The sequence below is a fragment of the Amborella trichopoda genome, chromosome 12 (genome assembly GCF_054954075.1).
Source record: "Amborella trichopoda isolate Santa Cruz 75 chromosome 12, AtrichopodaSantaCruz75HAP2 v2.0, whole genome shotgun sequence".
NCBI lineage: Eukaryota > Viridiplantae > Streptophyta > Magnoliopsida > Amborellales > Amborellaceae > Amborella > Amborella trichopoda.
The window spans coordinates 40,000,733-40,018,809 of NC_142347.1; the positions used below are offsets into that span (position 1 = coordinate 40,000,733).

Below are 18,077 nucleotides of genomic sequence, written 5' to 3' on the forward strand. Positions count from 1 at the left end.
GGGCGTCCAAAGATCCATATGCATATGATTCCAGATTAACAGATCACCATAACAGCTACGGTGATGATCAGAGAGTGGGTCCCACTAAAGATGTCACTAATACGATGGTTATCACATGATTACCATCCAATCCGTACATGAGGACACGGATAACATAGAGTTAAAAATGTTGCTTTCTGCTATGCAATTTCTATAAGGCCTAGGTCTTATAGAAAAGGTAAAGCCTCACATTGAAACCTTACCGAAAATCACTTTGGGCATGAGTGATTATGATGGCTCTAAAATCAAAATTTACCAATATTTATGAAATTTGTAGCTTAAACTAATGGAATAGATGGACTTATGATCAGTTGAAAATGGGCAGTCTAGATAATGTTATATACTATACACGATTTTTAGGGCTTGAAATCCTTTTTTTTAAAAAAATCATAATGACCAAGGATTAGATGATTGATTTGGAGATTTTTCGATATCAAAATTGTAATTTCTTGTGAATTACACTTTACTTATTTGGTGTGGTTTACATAAGGTTGCGGCTTTAAACAATCCAAAGTGCACCTCTAAATTTTATCATAAATAAATTTTGGTGTCAAAATTTTTAAGATTGCTTGATAATTTATTTTCGTCTCCAGTTATACAATTTTTAACTTTAAAAATTGTTCAAATCAAGTATATCTATAAACACATAAAAATCTAGAAAATAGATGGTCTAAATAATATGGCGTAAGATACATCATTTCTCGAACTCCAAATCTTTTTTCTTTTTATAAATGATCAATAAGAGAGATTTCCAATACGAAAACAATATGAATTTTTCGGTGCACCTTATTTCCATATTTGAAGGTTGCAGCCTTACATGAACTCTTTCCTTGAAAACCGTTGTTCGGGACATATAGCATTCAACACGTGCTATTTCTCGCACGAGAAAATTGGCAACACGAGTGCGCAAACGCGTTGCATTTGCTCTCTCCCTCTCTCTGGACAGTGTCCAAACCAGTAATGGTGAACGCAAGCTTCGATCTTCGTTCTCTCTCTAAATTTTGAAAGAAGCCCAGAAAATAGAGAGTTTTTTTTACTTCTCTCTGCACAATGATGGCTCCCAAGGACACTGACATCTCGGATATAGAAGACGATGACTTGGAAGAAGAACCAGGAGAAGAGATAGAATCTGCACCTCCATTGGAAGCATGCGAAGAGAGGGAAATAAACCGCATGGGATTAAAGAAGAAGCTCATCAAGTCTGGTTCTGGTTATGAGACCCCAGCAAACAATGACGAGGTTATAGGTACTCAAGCTTGTGAACTCAAGCTTTCTCTCTATCTCTCTCTCTCTCTCTCTCTCTCCCTCCCTCCCTCTCTCTCTATCTATCTATCTAGTTGCTTTTCATGGATGGTTTGGATGTGAATTTAATTTTTTGATGGGCGTTTTTCATTTGTGATCAGTTCATTATGTCGGTGCCTTAGTCGATGGAACCCAGTTTGTTTCAAGCAGAGATGGGGGAGAGCCTTCCACCATTAAGATTGGTCATGGTTAGTATGCAGTTGGGTTCTCTCTCTCTGTCTGTTTGTCTCTGATTATTTGATGTCTACTTTGGGATTTCAGGCCAAGTTGTTGCGGGATTGGAGTGCGGGATCATTACAATGAGGAGGGGAGAAACTGCATTGTTCACAGTGCCCCCTAATATGGCATATGGAGCAAGTGGGGCTCCTGGTGTTCCCCCTGATTTTGAGGTTCGATTTGAGGTTGAACTCATTTCTTGGTTTTCTGTTATTGATGTTAGGAAGGATGGGGGTGTTATGAAAAAGATTTTGTCTAAGGGAACTGGAAATGATACCCCTGGTGATTTGGATGAAGTTACAGGTACTCTGTCATGAAAACTTTTCTACTCTTTAATTATTTTTAGAAGTTTCTTCTTTATTGGCATTTGGAATTTTTCTTAAATGGAGCGAGTTTTCTTGTCTTAATAATAAGTGGATGCCTTTCTTGTGCAATTTGGGGGATTGGGGTATTGTTTATAATTGCATTGAGCATGGTCTTTTTCATTTATTTCTTCATTTTTTCCTATTGTTCTTTATATAGAATCAGACTGTTGAATAATAATGGAAATTGTTTATTTTGCAGTTAAATACGAAGTAATGCTCGTCGATGGACAGGTGGTTGCGAAAACTCCTGAAGAAGGACTGGAATTTTGTGTCAAAGATGGTAATGAGCTATGCAAGGAAATATTTTTTTAGAAAAATCTAATATTTTTACTTTGATTGGTGGCAATTTGAAGTCTTGGGTTGGTTAGTAAGACTGAGGTTTCTATTAATTCCATTGAGAAGAATTCTCATATTTAAGCTTATGTAGGTCATCTTTGTCCTGCACTACCAAGGGTTGTGAAGACAATGAGAAGGGGAGAGAAGGCCATGGTAACAGTTGAACCTCGATGTATGTTTCCTTGAGATTTTCTTGCTTAATTTTATCCATTCTATTTTATTCCCTCACTAAGGATGCAAGTTTTAAAATGTCTTTAGTTCTTCCAAGATTCACAGTTAATGTCGATTTGTTGATATATATATGGTCTTTCACAAGTGGCCACGCCTCAACATGTTTATTGAATTTTTTTTGTTTTGTTAGCTATTTGAGAAATTGTACAGGGTAGACTTAACTGCAACATGGTTTGGTGGGGCTCTTGAGTCTGTGGTTAGGGCAGTAAAACTGCAGCATAGTATGTAATGGTTCCAATCCCACGATTACCTATCCAAGAAATTTGTTCGGAGCACTAGTTGCTCTTGTACCCTGATGTATACCACAAATACACATGATTAACTTAAGCCATGACATTTCTTTGACTATTGAATGGTGGGTAGGGGTGGCAATGGGTCGGTTCGACCCAGACCCAACTCAGGTCTACGATTTTGGATCCGGACCGGACTGGTTTGAGTTCAGGTGGGGTCTGGGTCTAGCAACTAACAAACAATTTTTGACAATTTTTTCAAAAAATATATTTCAGATATATATATACACAAACACACATACAAATAATGAAGAAAGTAGTAGATTTAGGTAAGAAGTAAGAAAATAAACCAAATTTAATACCTGAATATTCGGTATTGTATCTTTGCTTCTGGTAAATCAAAGGGCAACCTCTCACATTCCGCTAAGGAAGAAATTAGAAAAGCATATATATACACACACACACACACTTCATATATATATCTAAGCAAATTTATCAAAATATTATATATTTCAAAAAATATTTTTTGTATATATCATATATGTATACATATGTTTTAAGTATATATGTATGTTTGTATACGTATAGATACGTTCGGGTATATATGTATGTTTGTATATGTATAGATACGTTCGGTTCAGGTCTGGGTCGGGTCGACCTGGACCTGGATCCGACTTAGGTCCAGGGTTTTGGACCCGGACCTGTACCCTGATCGGGTCGACCTGCCTGGTTGTCGGGTTGACCCGACTGGATTGCCACCACTAATGGTAGGTGGAATATGTAGCAAATGCATTTAAGATTCATCGATTGTTGATCATATGGTTATATCTTGAAAAGATTTTAAAAGCCACCTCTTTCATAGTTAGATATTCATGGCATATATACTTTTAAGAACCACCTCAAGTCTTAGTTTCACATGAAGAATGTGGGACATCCATAAGATTTTATTGGCATTGAGTTGTTCCAATCACCAATCTGATACAATTGTAACCTAAGCACCCAGGATCTTACTTCTTGCTACCCTCACTGATAGCAAAGGATAATTCTCTTTGAGTTACTTTTAAAGTGCTATACTTCTTTTTGAGAACATTTAAAGTGCAACACTTTTATGGGAAATAGTCTTTAGGTTTCCCAAAAACATCTCGTCAAGGGTTATTTCCCAAGTTGACAGCCTAGTACAGGCATAACGCAAGAGAAGATTTGTCACAAACAAATGCTTTTAAGAACCTAACTTATTGAACATAGCCTCATATTAATGGCCCTAACTATGATCCCAATCTGAGCAGGGCCCTTTATTGGACTCACTAGCCATGAGAATAGAAGATTCAATCATGGAAAGAAGAAATTCCTTTCTCTGTATCCTCTTATAAAGTGCTTGCATTGTGGTCCTTGAAAACGACAAAGGAATCAGTGTATTTGCATCTATTAGGGGCAAAACAAGAAAAAAAAGGGCCAGAGGAATTGGTGAATTTGCATCTATTGGGGAAAAGAAAAAGGAAAAAAGGGTCCAGAGAAATTGGTGAATTTGCATTTATATATATATATAAAAAGAAGAAATAGGTGAAGTTGAAAAGTTCAATAATCTTCAAAAGATGCCCTACCTAGAAGAGGATTTGTTGCAGTGTGATATCTAGTGTCACCTCACCTTAACCTTTTGACGTATAAATTGCTGTGTTAAGCTTGGGTGTTATAGTCTTTGTATGCATCTGTTGATGTTAGTATGCCATTTGACTTGATTTAAAACTTCAGCACTTCCCCTTAGTAGGTGTAATGATATCCATACCTTGACAAATGTTTTAAGGGATTATTGATTCATGGTCCAACACAAGAAATTCATTACTTCCACCCATGAATGCAAGGACATATTAATTTACTTATCTCATTTGTCATTTTGACTGGTTGGCACCACCTTAGGTTCTACTTCATTACAATAAGAAAGGAAAAGTTTTATTAATTCATATCAGTACAATCTATGATGCCTAACATTGCACATAGTCTGAACCTTTTTACATTCATTTGTATCTATGTTATGCTGCATAATCTGAAGCCTTTACATTGATCTGGGAAAGAGTAGATGTATTCTCAATTTATCAAGCGGCATAGGGCATACTTTTAATTTAATTTTATGACTAATAAAATTCAGTTACCAATGAAAAAACATTTTACGTTCTTATTTGGATCTTCTTTGTTTTATGCCATCTCTCAACTTGTTGCATATTATATGGATTTCCTTTTAATATCTCCAGATGCCTTCAAGGAACAGGGAAGAAGTGCTGAAAATGGATTTTCTGCTATCCCCCCCAATGCAACTTTAAGCATTGATCTTGAGCTAATATCTTTCAAGTCGGTAGTTGATGTTTTAGGTTATATGAGTGTCTTGAAAAAGATATTGAAGGAAGGTGATGGCCCATCTGCAAATGAAGGAGCAGTCGCAAGGGGTAAGTGCACTTTACTTGGTATATTTATTTGGAGATAAAAATAATTGTAACTTCTAACTTTCTAATTGGATTTGAATCTCTTATGCATGATTCTGTTGATTAATTGCCCGATTTGGGTTCTTTCAAGAATCGCTTGTTCTCTAGTTTGTTGTGATTTTCAATCAATCATCTCTTTCAATCAATCATACAGCTTCACCTTATGATTTTCCTTTCTCCTTTTGTTTTTGGATGGAAATAGGATTGGCATGGCTCTTACAAGTCATACTTCACTCCTATTTTTAGGAGAAACTGGAATTTAGTTCTAGTCATAGGAAGATTAAAATAAATGAAACTTCCTTCTGAGTTTTTTATGGGAGAAAAATAGGTTCCAATCTCCATTTGAATCTCTTATGTGTGATGTTGGTGAATAGTCCCATGGCTTGGATTCTTTACAGCTGGAAACGTTATATATCGTGTTCTGGTTTTCATTTATTATCCATTTTCATTTGCTCATGCAACTTACCCTATGTGATTTTCAAATCGTGTTGTGTTTCCTAATGGCATAGCATTTGTTTTGGGCTCTTACTATTAATGCTTCTCACCTAATGGTAGAAGTAACTAAAATGCTGAATTGCATTTAAGATGTTATAAAAACTGCAATACTATTGGTTTCTAGAAATGATCTAGTTTCTAAAGATAACCCCATTTTGTATTTCTTTTATATTTTCTAATGTTGATTTCTGTTTGTGAGATGTCCATAAAGATTTTATTGTTCTGTTGTCATTACTTGCAATTTCATGGCTCGCATGTGTTATCGGATACTCAAATTATACATCTAGAGTTGAGACTATTACCTTTCCCTTGTATTTATGCAGTATATTCAATATTCATGGTTACCTAGACGTTTGTTTTAACATTCTTGGATACATCATTTTGTAGTTAGGTTTTCTGGTTTGCTTGAAGATGGAACACTTTTTGAGAAGAAGGGCTTTGATGGCGACGATCTTTTTGAGTTTGTGATTGATGAAGGTCAATACCTTCCTTTACTCCTTATTAGTCTACTGTGAACCAAATGATTGGAAACTTTTGACAAACAGAAAATATACTACAATCATCGATAGTACAGATGGTGATGAGAGTGGGACCCTCCAGGATAGGGAATTGATGTAAGGAAAAAATAATAATCAGAATAACAAAAAAAAAAGAAAAAAAAGAGGTTGACAGATTATACCTTCTCTCTGGGTCTGCAAGGGAGTCCACCCTGAAGATCTTTTTACAAGACTCAAATTCTTTACCCAATTCCAATTCTCTCTCTGTTTAGATGGGCCACACCTCCTTTAATACAAGCAACAAAAAAATAAAAGAAAGAAAATTTAAAAACAAACCTATCTCCACCTATCGCCTTTTTTCAACCCTCCTTTCTCTCTCTGTATACTCCACGTCCTACCCCTTTTCAACTTTCCCTTATCTCTCTCTCTAATTTCCCCCACGTTTCTTTCTCTTTTTACTTTATCTAACCAAGCCACCTCATTAAAATCAACAACTAATCCTATCCACATCCTAAACAACTCAATCCCCAAAAATAAAAGATTCCAATGCCCACCATCGAGTATCCCACAATTAAAAAAACTCCTAACCATGAAATAAAAAAAAGGAGAAGCCCTAACCAGAAATAAAATAAAAAAATTAATTTTTTACTTGCATCATTCTCTCAGGGTTGGGAGAAGCTCGACCTCGAGCTTACATCCTTCAGAAGTCAATTAAATAATTGGTGATGTAGTCCCACCGTTCTTCTCGGTACTTTGTCTTAAAGACACCAATTGATGAAATACTTTGTGGTCATATTAAAGTAGAACATTGGGATCTCGAGCTCAATCATATTTCTTTTTCAAGTTCCTCATAAAGTATTCTCCAACTATTGCAACCTCTGTTTAATTTCGCTTATGCCTCCTCAAATACCCTCCAGGGTTGTGTTCATGCTCTCTTTAATTTATTGACCCACAAACTCTATGATTTGCGGCAATATATCCTCGATTGTAAGAGCAGGTTTCAGTAGCATTGTAATTGATGGATCTTACTTGCTTTGATATCAACTGATGCAGGGAAAAATAATAACCTAAATAATAAAAATAAAAACAAGGGTTGAGAGAATATACCCTGTCTATGGGCCTGCAAGGGCACCCACCCCAAAGATCTTTTTACATTCTTTACTCAATTCCCATTCTCTCTCTGTTTGGAGGGGCCACACCTCCTTTAATACAAGCAACAAAAAAAAAGAAAAAGAAAAAAACCTATCTCCACCTATCACCTTTTTTCATCCCTCCCTAGTCTCTCTCTCTCTACTCCATGTACTACCCCTTTTCAACTCTCCCTTATATGTCTCTCTAATGTCCCCAACATTTCTCTCTCTATTTACTTTCTCCTAACCAAGCCGCCTCGTTAAAACCAAGTGTATCATAACCAATCCAACTAGTCCTATCCACATCCTAAACAATTCAATCCCCAAAAGTAAAGGATTCCAATGCCCACCGAGTATCCCATAATTAAAAAAACTCCTAACCATAAAATAAAATAAAATACGTCCTAACCATAAAATAAAATAAAAATAAGAATCAATTTTTTTATTTGCATCAAGAATGAATTAATGGTGAATCCCACTCTGCCCGTCACCATCTATCATTTAATGGGAAGGTACTTTGCTTCACCTGCAAAGTACAAGTTTGATGACCCAAATTGTTCCACAGTTCATTGGATTGTGGTCTGCTTTTACTTTTGTGAATGGGCTCTAACAAAATCAGTGTTCTTTATGTTGTTGATACTTCTTGATGTAGAACAAGTAATTTATGGACTAGATCGGGCTGCGGCAACAATGAAGAAGGGTGAAATATCCATCGTGACTATAAAACCAGAATATGGATTTGGAAATATTGAAGCTGAACGGGATCTTGCCATAGTGCCTGCATTCTCCACTGTGGTTTATGAACTTGAGATGGTGGACTTCACTAAGGTGATGGTTCAAAGTACACTCACATTCTCTGACACCACGCAAAGAATGCAAAACCCACTCTTAGAATGTCAGTGATGTGAGCATTACACATCTACCCATATATATGGGATTTACAAAAATACCATTTGAAAAGAGGCAAACGTGGATGAGGTACATTATAACCTGATGATCCGTTTGTCTTCTCTAACATTAAGGATTTAGTGTTCCATGGGTTAGGGAAGTCTGGATATAGTACCATAGTTGACTTTATGCATTTATGAATTTTGTCTTCTCATTCCATGACTAATGGTTTCATGCTGTTCATCCCCTTTCTAGGAAGAGGAATCCTGGGAGATGGATACTCATGAGAGAATTAAGGCTGCAGAGACGAAGAAAGAAGAAGGCAATGTTCTATATAAGATCGGGAAGTACACGCGAGCTGCAAAAAAATATGATAAGGTGGTGCCAATGAAGACGGTTGGCGATGGAGAGAATATGCTTTCTAAACCTTAAATCTCACTTTTATAGAGTCTTACTTTTTTTACCGTCTCAGGCAATGGATTATGTAAGAGAAGATGACTCCTTTGAAGACAATCAGATGAAGCTAGTCAAAGCTTTGAAGGTGTCTTGTTGGCTGAATAATGGTGCTTGTAGCCTTAAACTAGATGAGTATAAGGGAGCTATCAACTTATGTTCAAAGGTCGCTTCTGGCTTTGCTTCTACGACTCGCTTATACAGAAAATATTGTTAAAGTTTGTGGAACACCTGCATCTTGCAGTTTGTGTTAGTGCCTCGGAAAGTCATTTATTGTAAAGGACATTTTTTTAACTCCATCTGGTATTTGAAAGTTCGAAACACAAACAAGCAAGGGTGTTTTGGTAAATGCAACCAATGCAAACAGTGGATTTTACTAAATTACCCTCTTTTTTATCAATGCCTTAAAAACCAGAGTGTGGCTCGAAAGGCCATTTTAATGACCAGGTAGCGCATCCAGACACTGCTTTGAGATTCCAAAATTTTGGTGCGTCTACATTATATATTAAGTTCTTCTAGGGACCATTTTGATATGTTTTCCATGAACATAAGATTCTTTTTTGTAGATTAATTTGCATATTTACCCTTTTCCTCTTTATTTAGCAAATTTTTTTATTAGGATAATGAAACTTTTTATTGATTCTTGTTTGCAGGTACTTAATGTTGAGTCCCAAAATGTGAAGGCCCTGTATAGACGAGCACAAGCATATATGGGAACATCTGATTTGGATCTAGCTGAGTTGGATCTCAAAAAGGCCCTCGAGGTTGATCCACAAAACAGGTGTGCATGGAAGTTTGCTCAGTCAATAAGATTATCTTGTGTATCTAGTAATATTTTAGGAAAAGTATACCATATACATCCTATGTAGGATTTAAAATACCCAGGCTGAGCGTCCACCACCAAATCCCAATATGGATTGTGGAGATGAACCATTGTTTCATGTTGAATGTCTGAAATCGAAAGTGCTGGCAGTTCATCTCTCCTGTGCATATTGTGAATGGGTGGTGGATACCCTGGCTTAAGTGCAATACACAGGAGTTTTGTGGTATATTATGCAGGAAAAGTATGGTATATTTCTCCATTGTATAATTACTGTTATACGTGTGGCAAATTTGCAACTCTGCGAAGAAGTTAAGAACTTGTTGAACAATGGCTTGATTCCATACAGGGAAGTGAAAGCCCTACATAAGACTCTGAAACAGATGCAGATTGAGAGCAATAAAAGAGATGCAAAGCTCTTTGGTAACATGTTCTCACGGATGAGGAAGGATGAATGTATGGGATCAAAGGTAAATGTTTTAATCCTATGATTATAAATCCATTTATTAAAAGCTATCTTATAAATAAGGTATATTGTTGGTGCCCAAAACTTTTGCACGTCTGAAACTCCTACGCTGTAATTAGTGTTTCAGACACGACGTATCTATACATCATTTAAAGAGGATTTAAGTGACATCAAGTATTATATATTGACATTCCTACAAAGGAGGTTAAGCAGAAATGTAATGTTTTGGACATGGTGTCCTGTCCTCGGTCTATCTGCACATGCCATGGACAATGGACGCTTGTCCAAGTTACATACTTTACAGGGGACTGGAATTTTCCAATGAGGAAAAGGAAAGAAATTGAGTAGAGGAAGTATAGCAATATCCATACACCCAAAATAGATGGAGACTCAAAATTGAAAGTGCATGCTATTGTTAGACCATTGTGGCAAGAAGGCCAACAAGATTGTTTGGATTTACCATATTTATGAATTCTAGAGACGCTAGAATTATTCATGCAAATGTTCAAAATAATCATAATGACATTGGTCAGTTCATTGGTGGACGCACTTTGATTTGAGTTTCTTAAGACTTGGAATGATGAAACCATATAAGGAGGTGTGCCTTAAATATCTGGACCAACTAGTTGATAAATTCGGGTATGTGAAATTATTGGATTATTTCACCTCAGGTGGTGTATATATTAACCATAAGAAATGGTAAATAGCTTCTTGTGTCTATTCATGTCACCCAAACACCCCAAGATTACGCAAGTTCCATGTGTTGACATGTTTCACTGGGTCAACGCATTCGACACTCCTAGATAATGTTCAAGAAAATGGGGGCGGCCGCCAGGCGGTTGAGGGGTCCAACTGCTTGGGAGGCTGGGTGGCCACTGTCTAGGCACTGTGGGAGCACCCAAACATAGCCAAAAAAATATAGACACAAATATGTCATAAAGAAAGTTGCATCAAATAATGGAAATAAATTCAAACATAGACAAAAGTATATTATAAATTTTCAATATGCATTAAAAATTAGAAACAAAGCCAACCATACCACAAAATATGTCATAAAAATTTTATTTTGCATTATCAAGTAGAAACATAGTCAAACATACAACCAAAAATATGTTATAATCACAAAAGTAGCAAGCAAACCCTTAAAAGAAGCACTCAAGAAGTTTCATCATAAATGTCAAGCCAAACATCAAATATAAATACAAGCAAAATTACCTAAAAAAAATAACATAATACGGTACTTACAAAAAATGTGAAACCCTAAACGTAAACAATTAAATCTACTAACCTCGTCAAACCCAATCGAAATATGCTTTGGTAGATTATTTTCGGATGCCAAAACCTCTTTCATCTCCAAAAAGACGCGATTCGATTGTCTTTCGATTTCACAAGAAATTGAAAACTTTGAGTTTGAAATGGAATTTCAAAAAAAAAATCGATTCAAGCAAAAAAAATTGGTTTTTGGGACGTCTCACTCCATAAAGCTAGTTAAAACCATATCACCCCATGGAATTTTCTTCCCTCATCAAAACCACCCTCGTCCTTTCTCACCCTCTAAATTAGTGCAGAAATCCCCAAGATATATTTTTTTCTTGGTAAATGGAAAAATTACTCTCTTTCTCTCTCATATATATTCTCTCTCTCTATATATATATATATATGTATGTGTGCGCGTGCGTGTGTGCATGCATATATGCATGCATGTGTATGTGTGTCCCCCTCTAAATTAACAAAACACTAAGCGAATGGGGCGTCTTTTTCTCTCTCTAGAAATCAAGAATACATAGGAAGATGGGCAATCTCTTTCTAGAACCCAGCAAAAAATGAGTACATGGGGCCACTTTCTCTCTTCCTCCAAAACAAATGAAGAAGTGGTAATGAGCCCCCTCCTCTCTGGCCATTTATCTTATTTATGGGAAGTAGTAAGAAGGGGAAGAGGGATATGGGGAAGTTTATTAGGAATGTTTGAGTGGCAATGAATTTGAATATGATCGAGGAATGGATATCCAACCAAAAGAGCATATTGCTAAAGGTTACTTTTTTGTCTGGCCTTTATGCTTGAATGGTGAATTTTAAGGGGGATCACCACACATGGGGCTGTTTACAAAACCCATGTGTGTGTTTATGTGTAGTTGTCCTGTGTCGTGATTTTAGGTTGTCACACCAACAATTTGACACACCAGATTCAATCCGTGCCATGTCTAGGTAACATAGGTCTATTCTAACAAGTGCAATTATTGTAGCTCCATCAGACTTAACAGTGTCTGGTGGCATATCGAACTAATCTCCAAAAATGGGTTTAGCTTGAGAGTCAGTGTTGCAGGGTTACTGATAGGTTTCCTTCCTGGTATGCCAATCTTTATGAGTAACTTTCACTGCATTTTTTCTTGAGGCAAAAATAAACACCGATGCTTGGCTTCCTCTATACCAAGTCAGTATATGTAAATCTTTAAGGTCTTAAACTTCCAAGGAATTTGAAGTTTGCCCTTTGTCAAACGTTTACTCAAGGATTCCAAGGTAGTGCTACTAGAATGCAAGGGCATGAAAAGGTCCACTTTATTTTCTAAACGGACATTGTAGCTTTCTATGCAATTGATATGGATTTATACACATGATCTTAGAAATGGTATCTATGATAATTAGTATAGGTTCCACAGTAAATTTAACACTTACGTACAAATAATCAGCAAGAAATGGTACTTCGTTCTGAATGTGCACAATATTGATGCGAACTCTATAATAAACCTGTATATCTCTAGTTCATATTGATACGTTTTTAATATTAGTTCAGATTTCTACTATTCATTGGTACAGATTGCTTATGAGATGTTAAGAAATGTTTGAGAACTTCCTCAAAGTGCTTTTATACAAATTTCATGTTCCACTACAACTTGCTGGGGACTCAAAATATGTATTTAGTCGTTAGATAGATAATATAACTCAAATCTGAAAGAGATGAAGGCAAACATATATGTCTTCCTCGTGTATGGACATATATGAAAGAGATGCAAGTCTTTTCCTTAAACGTCTATTTGTAAGGGCCCTTATCTTGAAGAGATGAATGTATATGTTACAAAGACAAAACACTGCCTGATACATGCATGTTCAAGTATATGTTTGCATGTCCATCATGTATATGATTGAAAACTTAAAAAGAGAAATGTGCAGAAGTTGAAGTTGGAAAGCCAGGAAAAGGAGAAGGGAAAGGAAGGTGCAGTATCAATGGACATGGAAACACCTTCAATTAGCACAGCACAGCCTTGTGATGCAATGTGGGTAGATTCCTCGTAAACCTTATAGCAAATCAACACAACGTTTGTCTGTCTTGCTACACCTTTGGAGCTTGATTTGCACCTAATTTGTGTGTGTAGGGGTGTATGTGTGTGTGCGTGTGAGAGAGAGAGAGAGAGAGCTGTTGGCAGTTATAAAGATAGTTGTCATATTTTGGTACCAATGACATGTGTGAGTGAGTGTGTATGTATGTGTGTATGTGTGTTTGTGTGTGTGTAACGATAAAAATAACCATGTGTGTAATGATAAACATAACCGTTGTTTTTCTTTTGAAAATGAGTATTACCTTTTAGTGATGACCGTTGCATTGGGCAGAGAAGACAAAATTGTTGTTCTATCGTTCTAAGAACTCAACGATGTGGCTCCACCTAATTCAATTGAATATGGTTCCAAAATGGCCGTATTCTAAGTCTTTTTCTTTTTTCTTTTCCTTTCTTTTTTTCCTCCAATGTTTTCTGATTTATTCTAAACGGTGCTGGCCTCTTGGTGGGCTAAGAAAAAATGACCCTGGTATTGGTACAGCTTGCTGAATTTGGGTCCTCATGGTTTCTATTTATGGTTGTTTTAAGTAGGCAATAGAAAATAGTCTAGTAATATAAAGGAAAATGGAAAAAAATCGTGTAAATGGTTTTGAAGTTCAGAATAAGCCTATTGGAGCCAGAGGAGGTTGTTGGACTTGAAATATTATGCATATGTAGATCTTGTCTAGATGAAATGAAACAAAAATTCGAAAATAGTAAAAAGAAAAGGGGATGGCAATTTTCTGCATTTTTCCATCCATCGAGACCATATTCAGCATTTCTAATACCAATTTGTCTGCAAAAACTTAACACCTGTGAGAATGATTATTTGGTGAGATCGTGATTCAAAACTCACCCATCATGATCTCGAATTGCTGATCCAAATAAGGAATCGGTCGGAATTGACCTTGTTCCTAGTCAGAAATGGGAATTGGTATGGTTCCCATAGAATCATTTGGTTCCTTCAGAGAACCGGTTGATTCTGTTAGGGAACAGTGTGTGGCGATCTAGGATTCTAAATGTTTTTTCTCTTTTTATTTTTATTGTTTATTGATCAATTTTTACTCGGGAGAATTGGTCAGATTGGTGATTTGTATTTACGATTCACCGATTTGGATCAGTTGCCCTTCTGGGCGGTTCATTGTTTCATTTTTCTTTTTCTTTTTTTTTCTTTTTTTCAAATTTTGAGCATTTTTAAGGCTTTCAAATTTTCTTGGAAAAAGTTTTATGTAAGGGTGAGGCCATAAACAATCAAATAAAGTTGTACCTCAAAAATTCATTAGAAGAGTTTATTTTGATGCTAAAAACCCTGAATTCAATCCTTAACCTGTAGATGTATGGATACGAGAAAAAATAGATTTCAAGTTTTGGAAATAGTGCATCTTTTAATGTATTATCTGGACCATCAATTTTCAATATTTTCAAGTGTTCATAGATCTATTTGATCTACATTATTTTTCAATTTTTAAAGTTTATAAGTCAAGATAAAAGTAAATTTTGAGGCCATTATAAAGATTTCTGATACTGAAAAACTATATTTTGGCACTTTTTGATGGTGCGCCTCACTTTGATTGTTTAGGCCTCAGCCTTATGCAAACCACACCCAATTTTCTTCTCTGCAAGTTTTCATGTTCGCAAAATCATCACGAAAGAATTGCCACACTTTGCAGCTGCGATAGTGTTTGCCTTCCCATTCACCTTAACAATGTTAAAACGTTTTGGTTTGAAAAACCAAATGACATCATGCTTTTCTCCCACACTGTCTATGTACTTCCTCAGTTAAATATTAATATAGGAGCACTTCTAGGATTTGAGGTTCGGGAATACATTGTCTCAAACTAGCGGCCACCTTAAAAAAAAAAACAAGTTTCAATTCACTCTCCAAGTATGAAAAAAAAATAATGTCTCAAAATTAAATGTAGATTGTTGAATTCCGGGTCAAGCAGATCTAAGTGTCAAAGAACTGAAAATGCATGTTCTTTTTCCTTTTTTGAAAACATATCAAATTTGGAGTATGTATACTATATTCATGTATAATATGTTGAGATGGATGAGTGGCAAGACAAGAAGGGATAAACTTCGAAATGAATACATTTGGGAAAAATTAGGTCTAACACTAATAGACAATAAGAGGAGATAGAGTAGATTTTAGTCGGTTGGTCATGTGTGCAGATCCAGTCAAATATTTGTTAGGAGGTGCGAGTTAGTTTAAGTGGGAGATTACAAAAAGACAAGGGGTAGGCTCAAAAAAATATGGTTGGAAGTAGTTAGAAAAGATACGAGGACTTATGGCCTGACTGAGAGTATGACTCTTAATAGAGCATAATGATATGGATTCATGTAGCCGATTCCAATTAGTTGAAAAAAAAACTTTGACAAGATAATGATACTATACTCATGCAAAAAATATAATGTAGATCTACTCCCGTTGTTAGTGGACCTACTTAGGAGGTTTTTTTCAATCTGAAATTTTGAAAACCACCTACAAATTATTTGGATAATTATTTTCAAAAAAAATAAAAAAGAATTTTGAGTACGTCAACACTTAGTTTTCACTCTCCTAAAAATTGAATTTTGCCCAAGAGAGGAAATGCATACCCCTACGGGAGTATGAAATCTTCTTGCATTTGAAAATAATCACAAGTGCATCCCAAAATTTTACATAAAATTACAATTGGCTTCTTTTCATCCGAGGGCACAAGTGGACAATATGCTCTCACTGCAATATAGTACACACGCTTGATAAATTCCCCAATCAAAACCTTTAAGAAAATGTTTATATATCGTTGAAACCTTAAAATGTAGAATTAAGAGTGCACCTCAAAAATTCATCATAAAAAGTTGTTTGGATGTTGGACCATCCAATTGAGCATCTTGACATCGAGATGTATGAATATGAAAAGAAAAAAAATTTTGAGTATGTGAAATAGTGTAGTTTGTAACATATTGTCTGGACTGTGTATTTTCAATATTTTCATGTGTTTATAGATCTACTTGATTTAAGCCATCTTTGTACAAGCTGTTTTAGGTTCTATTTTTCAACAGACTCAAGGTTTCAAAGCATATTTAGCGGTGTATAGATTTCATGTATTATATCTTCTAGTCTTAAACCAATTTTACTCACTTTGATCTATTTTTTTAGCCCAAACAAATGTTAAAAAAATATACATTTCTAAATACCCTTCTCTCTCTCTTCCTTTCTCCAACCTCTCTCCCCTGTATTTATCCCCAAGTACAACACCTATTAGGAGGTGTGAGTTAGTTCAAATGGAAGGATTAAAAATGACAATAGGTAGACCCAACAGAATGTAGTTGGAAGTACACCATAAAAATATACGAGGACTTACGGCCTCGTTGATGGTGTGGCCTTTAATAGAGCACGATGGCAGAACAAAATTTGTGTAGCCGACTTCAATTAACTGAAAAAAGGCTATAATTATGATGATGAGATTTTTAAAACAACTTAAAAGTTAGAAATCCATGACAAGAATTAAGAATTACTAACATGTATGATTACAAAAAATCTCAAATGACAAAGAAAGGACTTGGCTTCAAAGAATTTTGTAGAAGTTACATCCTTTTTACTTTCCATCAAGTAAATTCCCAATGGGACCCACCATCTTTTTGCCGATGAACTCACTTGTTGTTTTTGGATGGGATTGTATACAATGAGACTATTTACTTTTTATACAAGGAAATCACAATTATGTACAACTATCCGATGTGAAAATCTAATAGCTTAAGTGTGCCACAAAGTTTGAAAAAATTTCTTTTAAAATTTGAGCTTGATCAATGGAATAGATGCATCCATCTAATTTCACATCTAATGATCAACATTAATTATGACCATCTTGTACCAAACTAAATGTTTTCATTGTATACTCTTTTCTGGATTCTGGTGGCAGACTAATGATATTAAAAATGTTCGCAATATTCAATGTTCATTTCAGAATATTAAACTCAGCGACCATTGATTCCATTAAGAAATTGGCCTTTGAATTTGCAAGAATATGATCCATGATAATGAATAATTGCAAGATGTGGGGAAAGATTGATTCCATTAAGAAATTAGCCTTTGAATTTGCAAGAATATGATCCATGATAATGAATAATTGCAAGATTTGGGGAAAGAGAGAAGTTGGGAAACACATGGGGAGAGAGAGAGAGAAATAGGCTTGGGAAAACACAGAGAGGGGGAGAGAGGTTTGGGGATAAACATTGTGGAGAGAGATGTTGGGGAACATAGCACGACAGAGATAAGGGAATATAGAAAGGCATATCTTTTTAATATGAAGAAAGTTTATACAGAGTCGAGGCTCAAAACAGTCAAATTAGAGCCCACTTCAAATTTTTCACTAAAAGAGGTGGTTTGATGCCCAAATATCCTCAAATTGATCATCTCAACATCAAGATGCATGGACACGAGAAAAAAATAGATTTCAAGTTTTGGAAATAGTGCATATTATAACGCATTTTTTGACGTTCAATTTTCAAGTTTTCATAGATTTGTTTGATCTACACGGTTTTTGAAGCTTTAAATTTTATAATTAAAGATGAAAAAATATTTTAAGGCTATCACAAAGATTTTCAGCATTGAAACTACATTTCTTGATACTATTTGAAGGTACGTTTTACTATGATTGTTTTGAGCCTGAACTCTAAAAAAACCATACTTCTTTAATATTTATTTGGGCTAAAAGAGATAGGTCAAAGTCGGTAAATTAGTTCAGGAGATTAAAAGATATAATACATCAAATCTTTATGCTATCAGATATGTTTTGAAACTTGGATATGTTGAGAAATGAAAAATATTTTCCCTAATAT

At 35.5% G+C, this 18,077-nt stretch overlaps 1 protein-coding gene across 2 annotated transcripts; it reads left to right on the forward strand.

The window, feature by feature from the left end:
- The first annotated feature begins 920 nt into the window (after positions 1-920).
- On the forward strand, positions 921-13,529 carry LOC18446950 (peptidyl-prolyl cis-trans isomerase FKBP62). Of its 2 annotated transcripts, none has more exons than XR_016045830.1 (13): positions 921-1,285; positions 1,443-1,529; positions 1,603-1,860; positions 2,122-2,202; positions 2,350-2,430; positions 4,966-5,157; positions 6,076-6,165; positions 7,968-8,293; positions 8,459-8,581; positions 8,676-8,822; positions 9,310-9,437; positions 9,826-9,946; positions 13,111-13,529. XR_016045830.1 is itself a non-coding variant. In XM_006857054.4 (13 exons), exons 1-13 carry the CDS (start codon positions 1,090-1,092, stop codon positions 13,231-13,233), a joined length of 1,803 nt encoding a protein of 600 aa, XP_006857116.3. In that variant the 5' UTR covers positions 921-1,089; the 3' UTR covers positions 13,234-13,529. The 2 variants fall into 2 exon arrangements, 1 of the variants encoding a protein (XP_006857116.3); XM_006857054.4 differs by having other exon boundaries at positions 7,968-8,143.
- The last annotated feature ends 4,548 nt before the right edge of the window (positions 13,530-18,077 follow it).

Bases quoted from the DNA above. Each gene is read 5' to 3' on its own strand.
- LOC18446950 (XM_006857054.4), top strand. From the start codon at position 1,090: ATGATGGCTCCCAAGGACACTGACATCTCGGATATAGAAGACGATGAC. The intron at 1,530-1,602 runs GTTAGTATGCAG...TTGGGATTTCAG, and splicing joins CACCATTAAGATTGGTCATG to GCCAAGTTGTTGCGGGATTG. The intron at 2,203-2,349 runs GTAATGAGCTAT...AAGCTTATGTAG, and splicing joins GGAATTTTGTGTCAAAGATG to GTCATCTTTGTCCTGCACTA.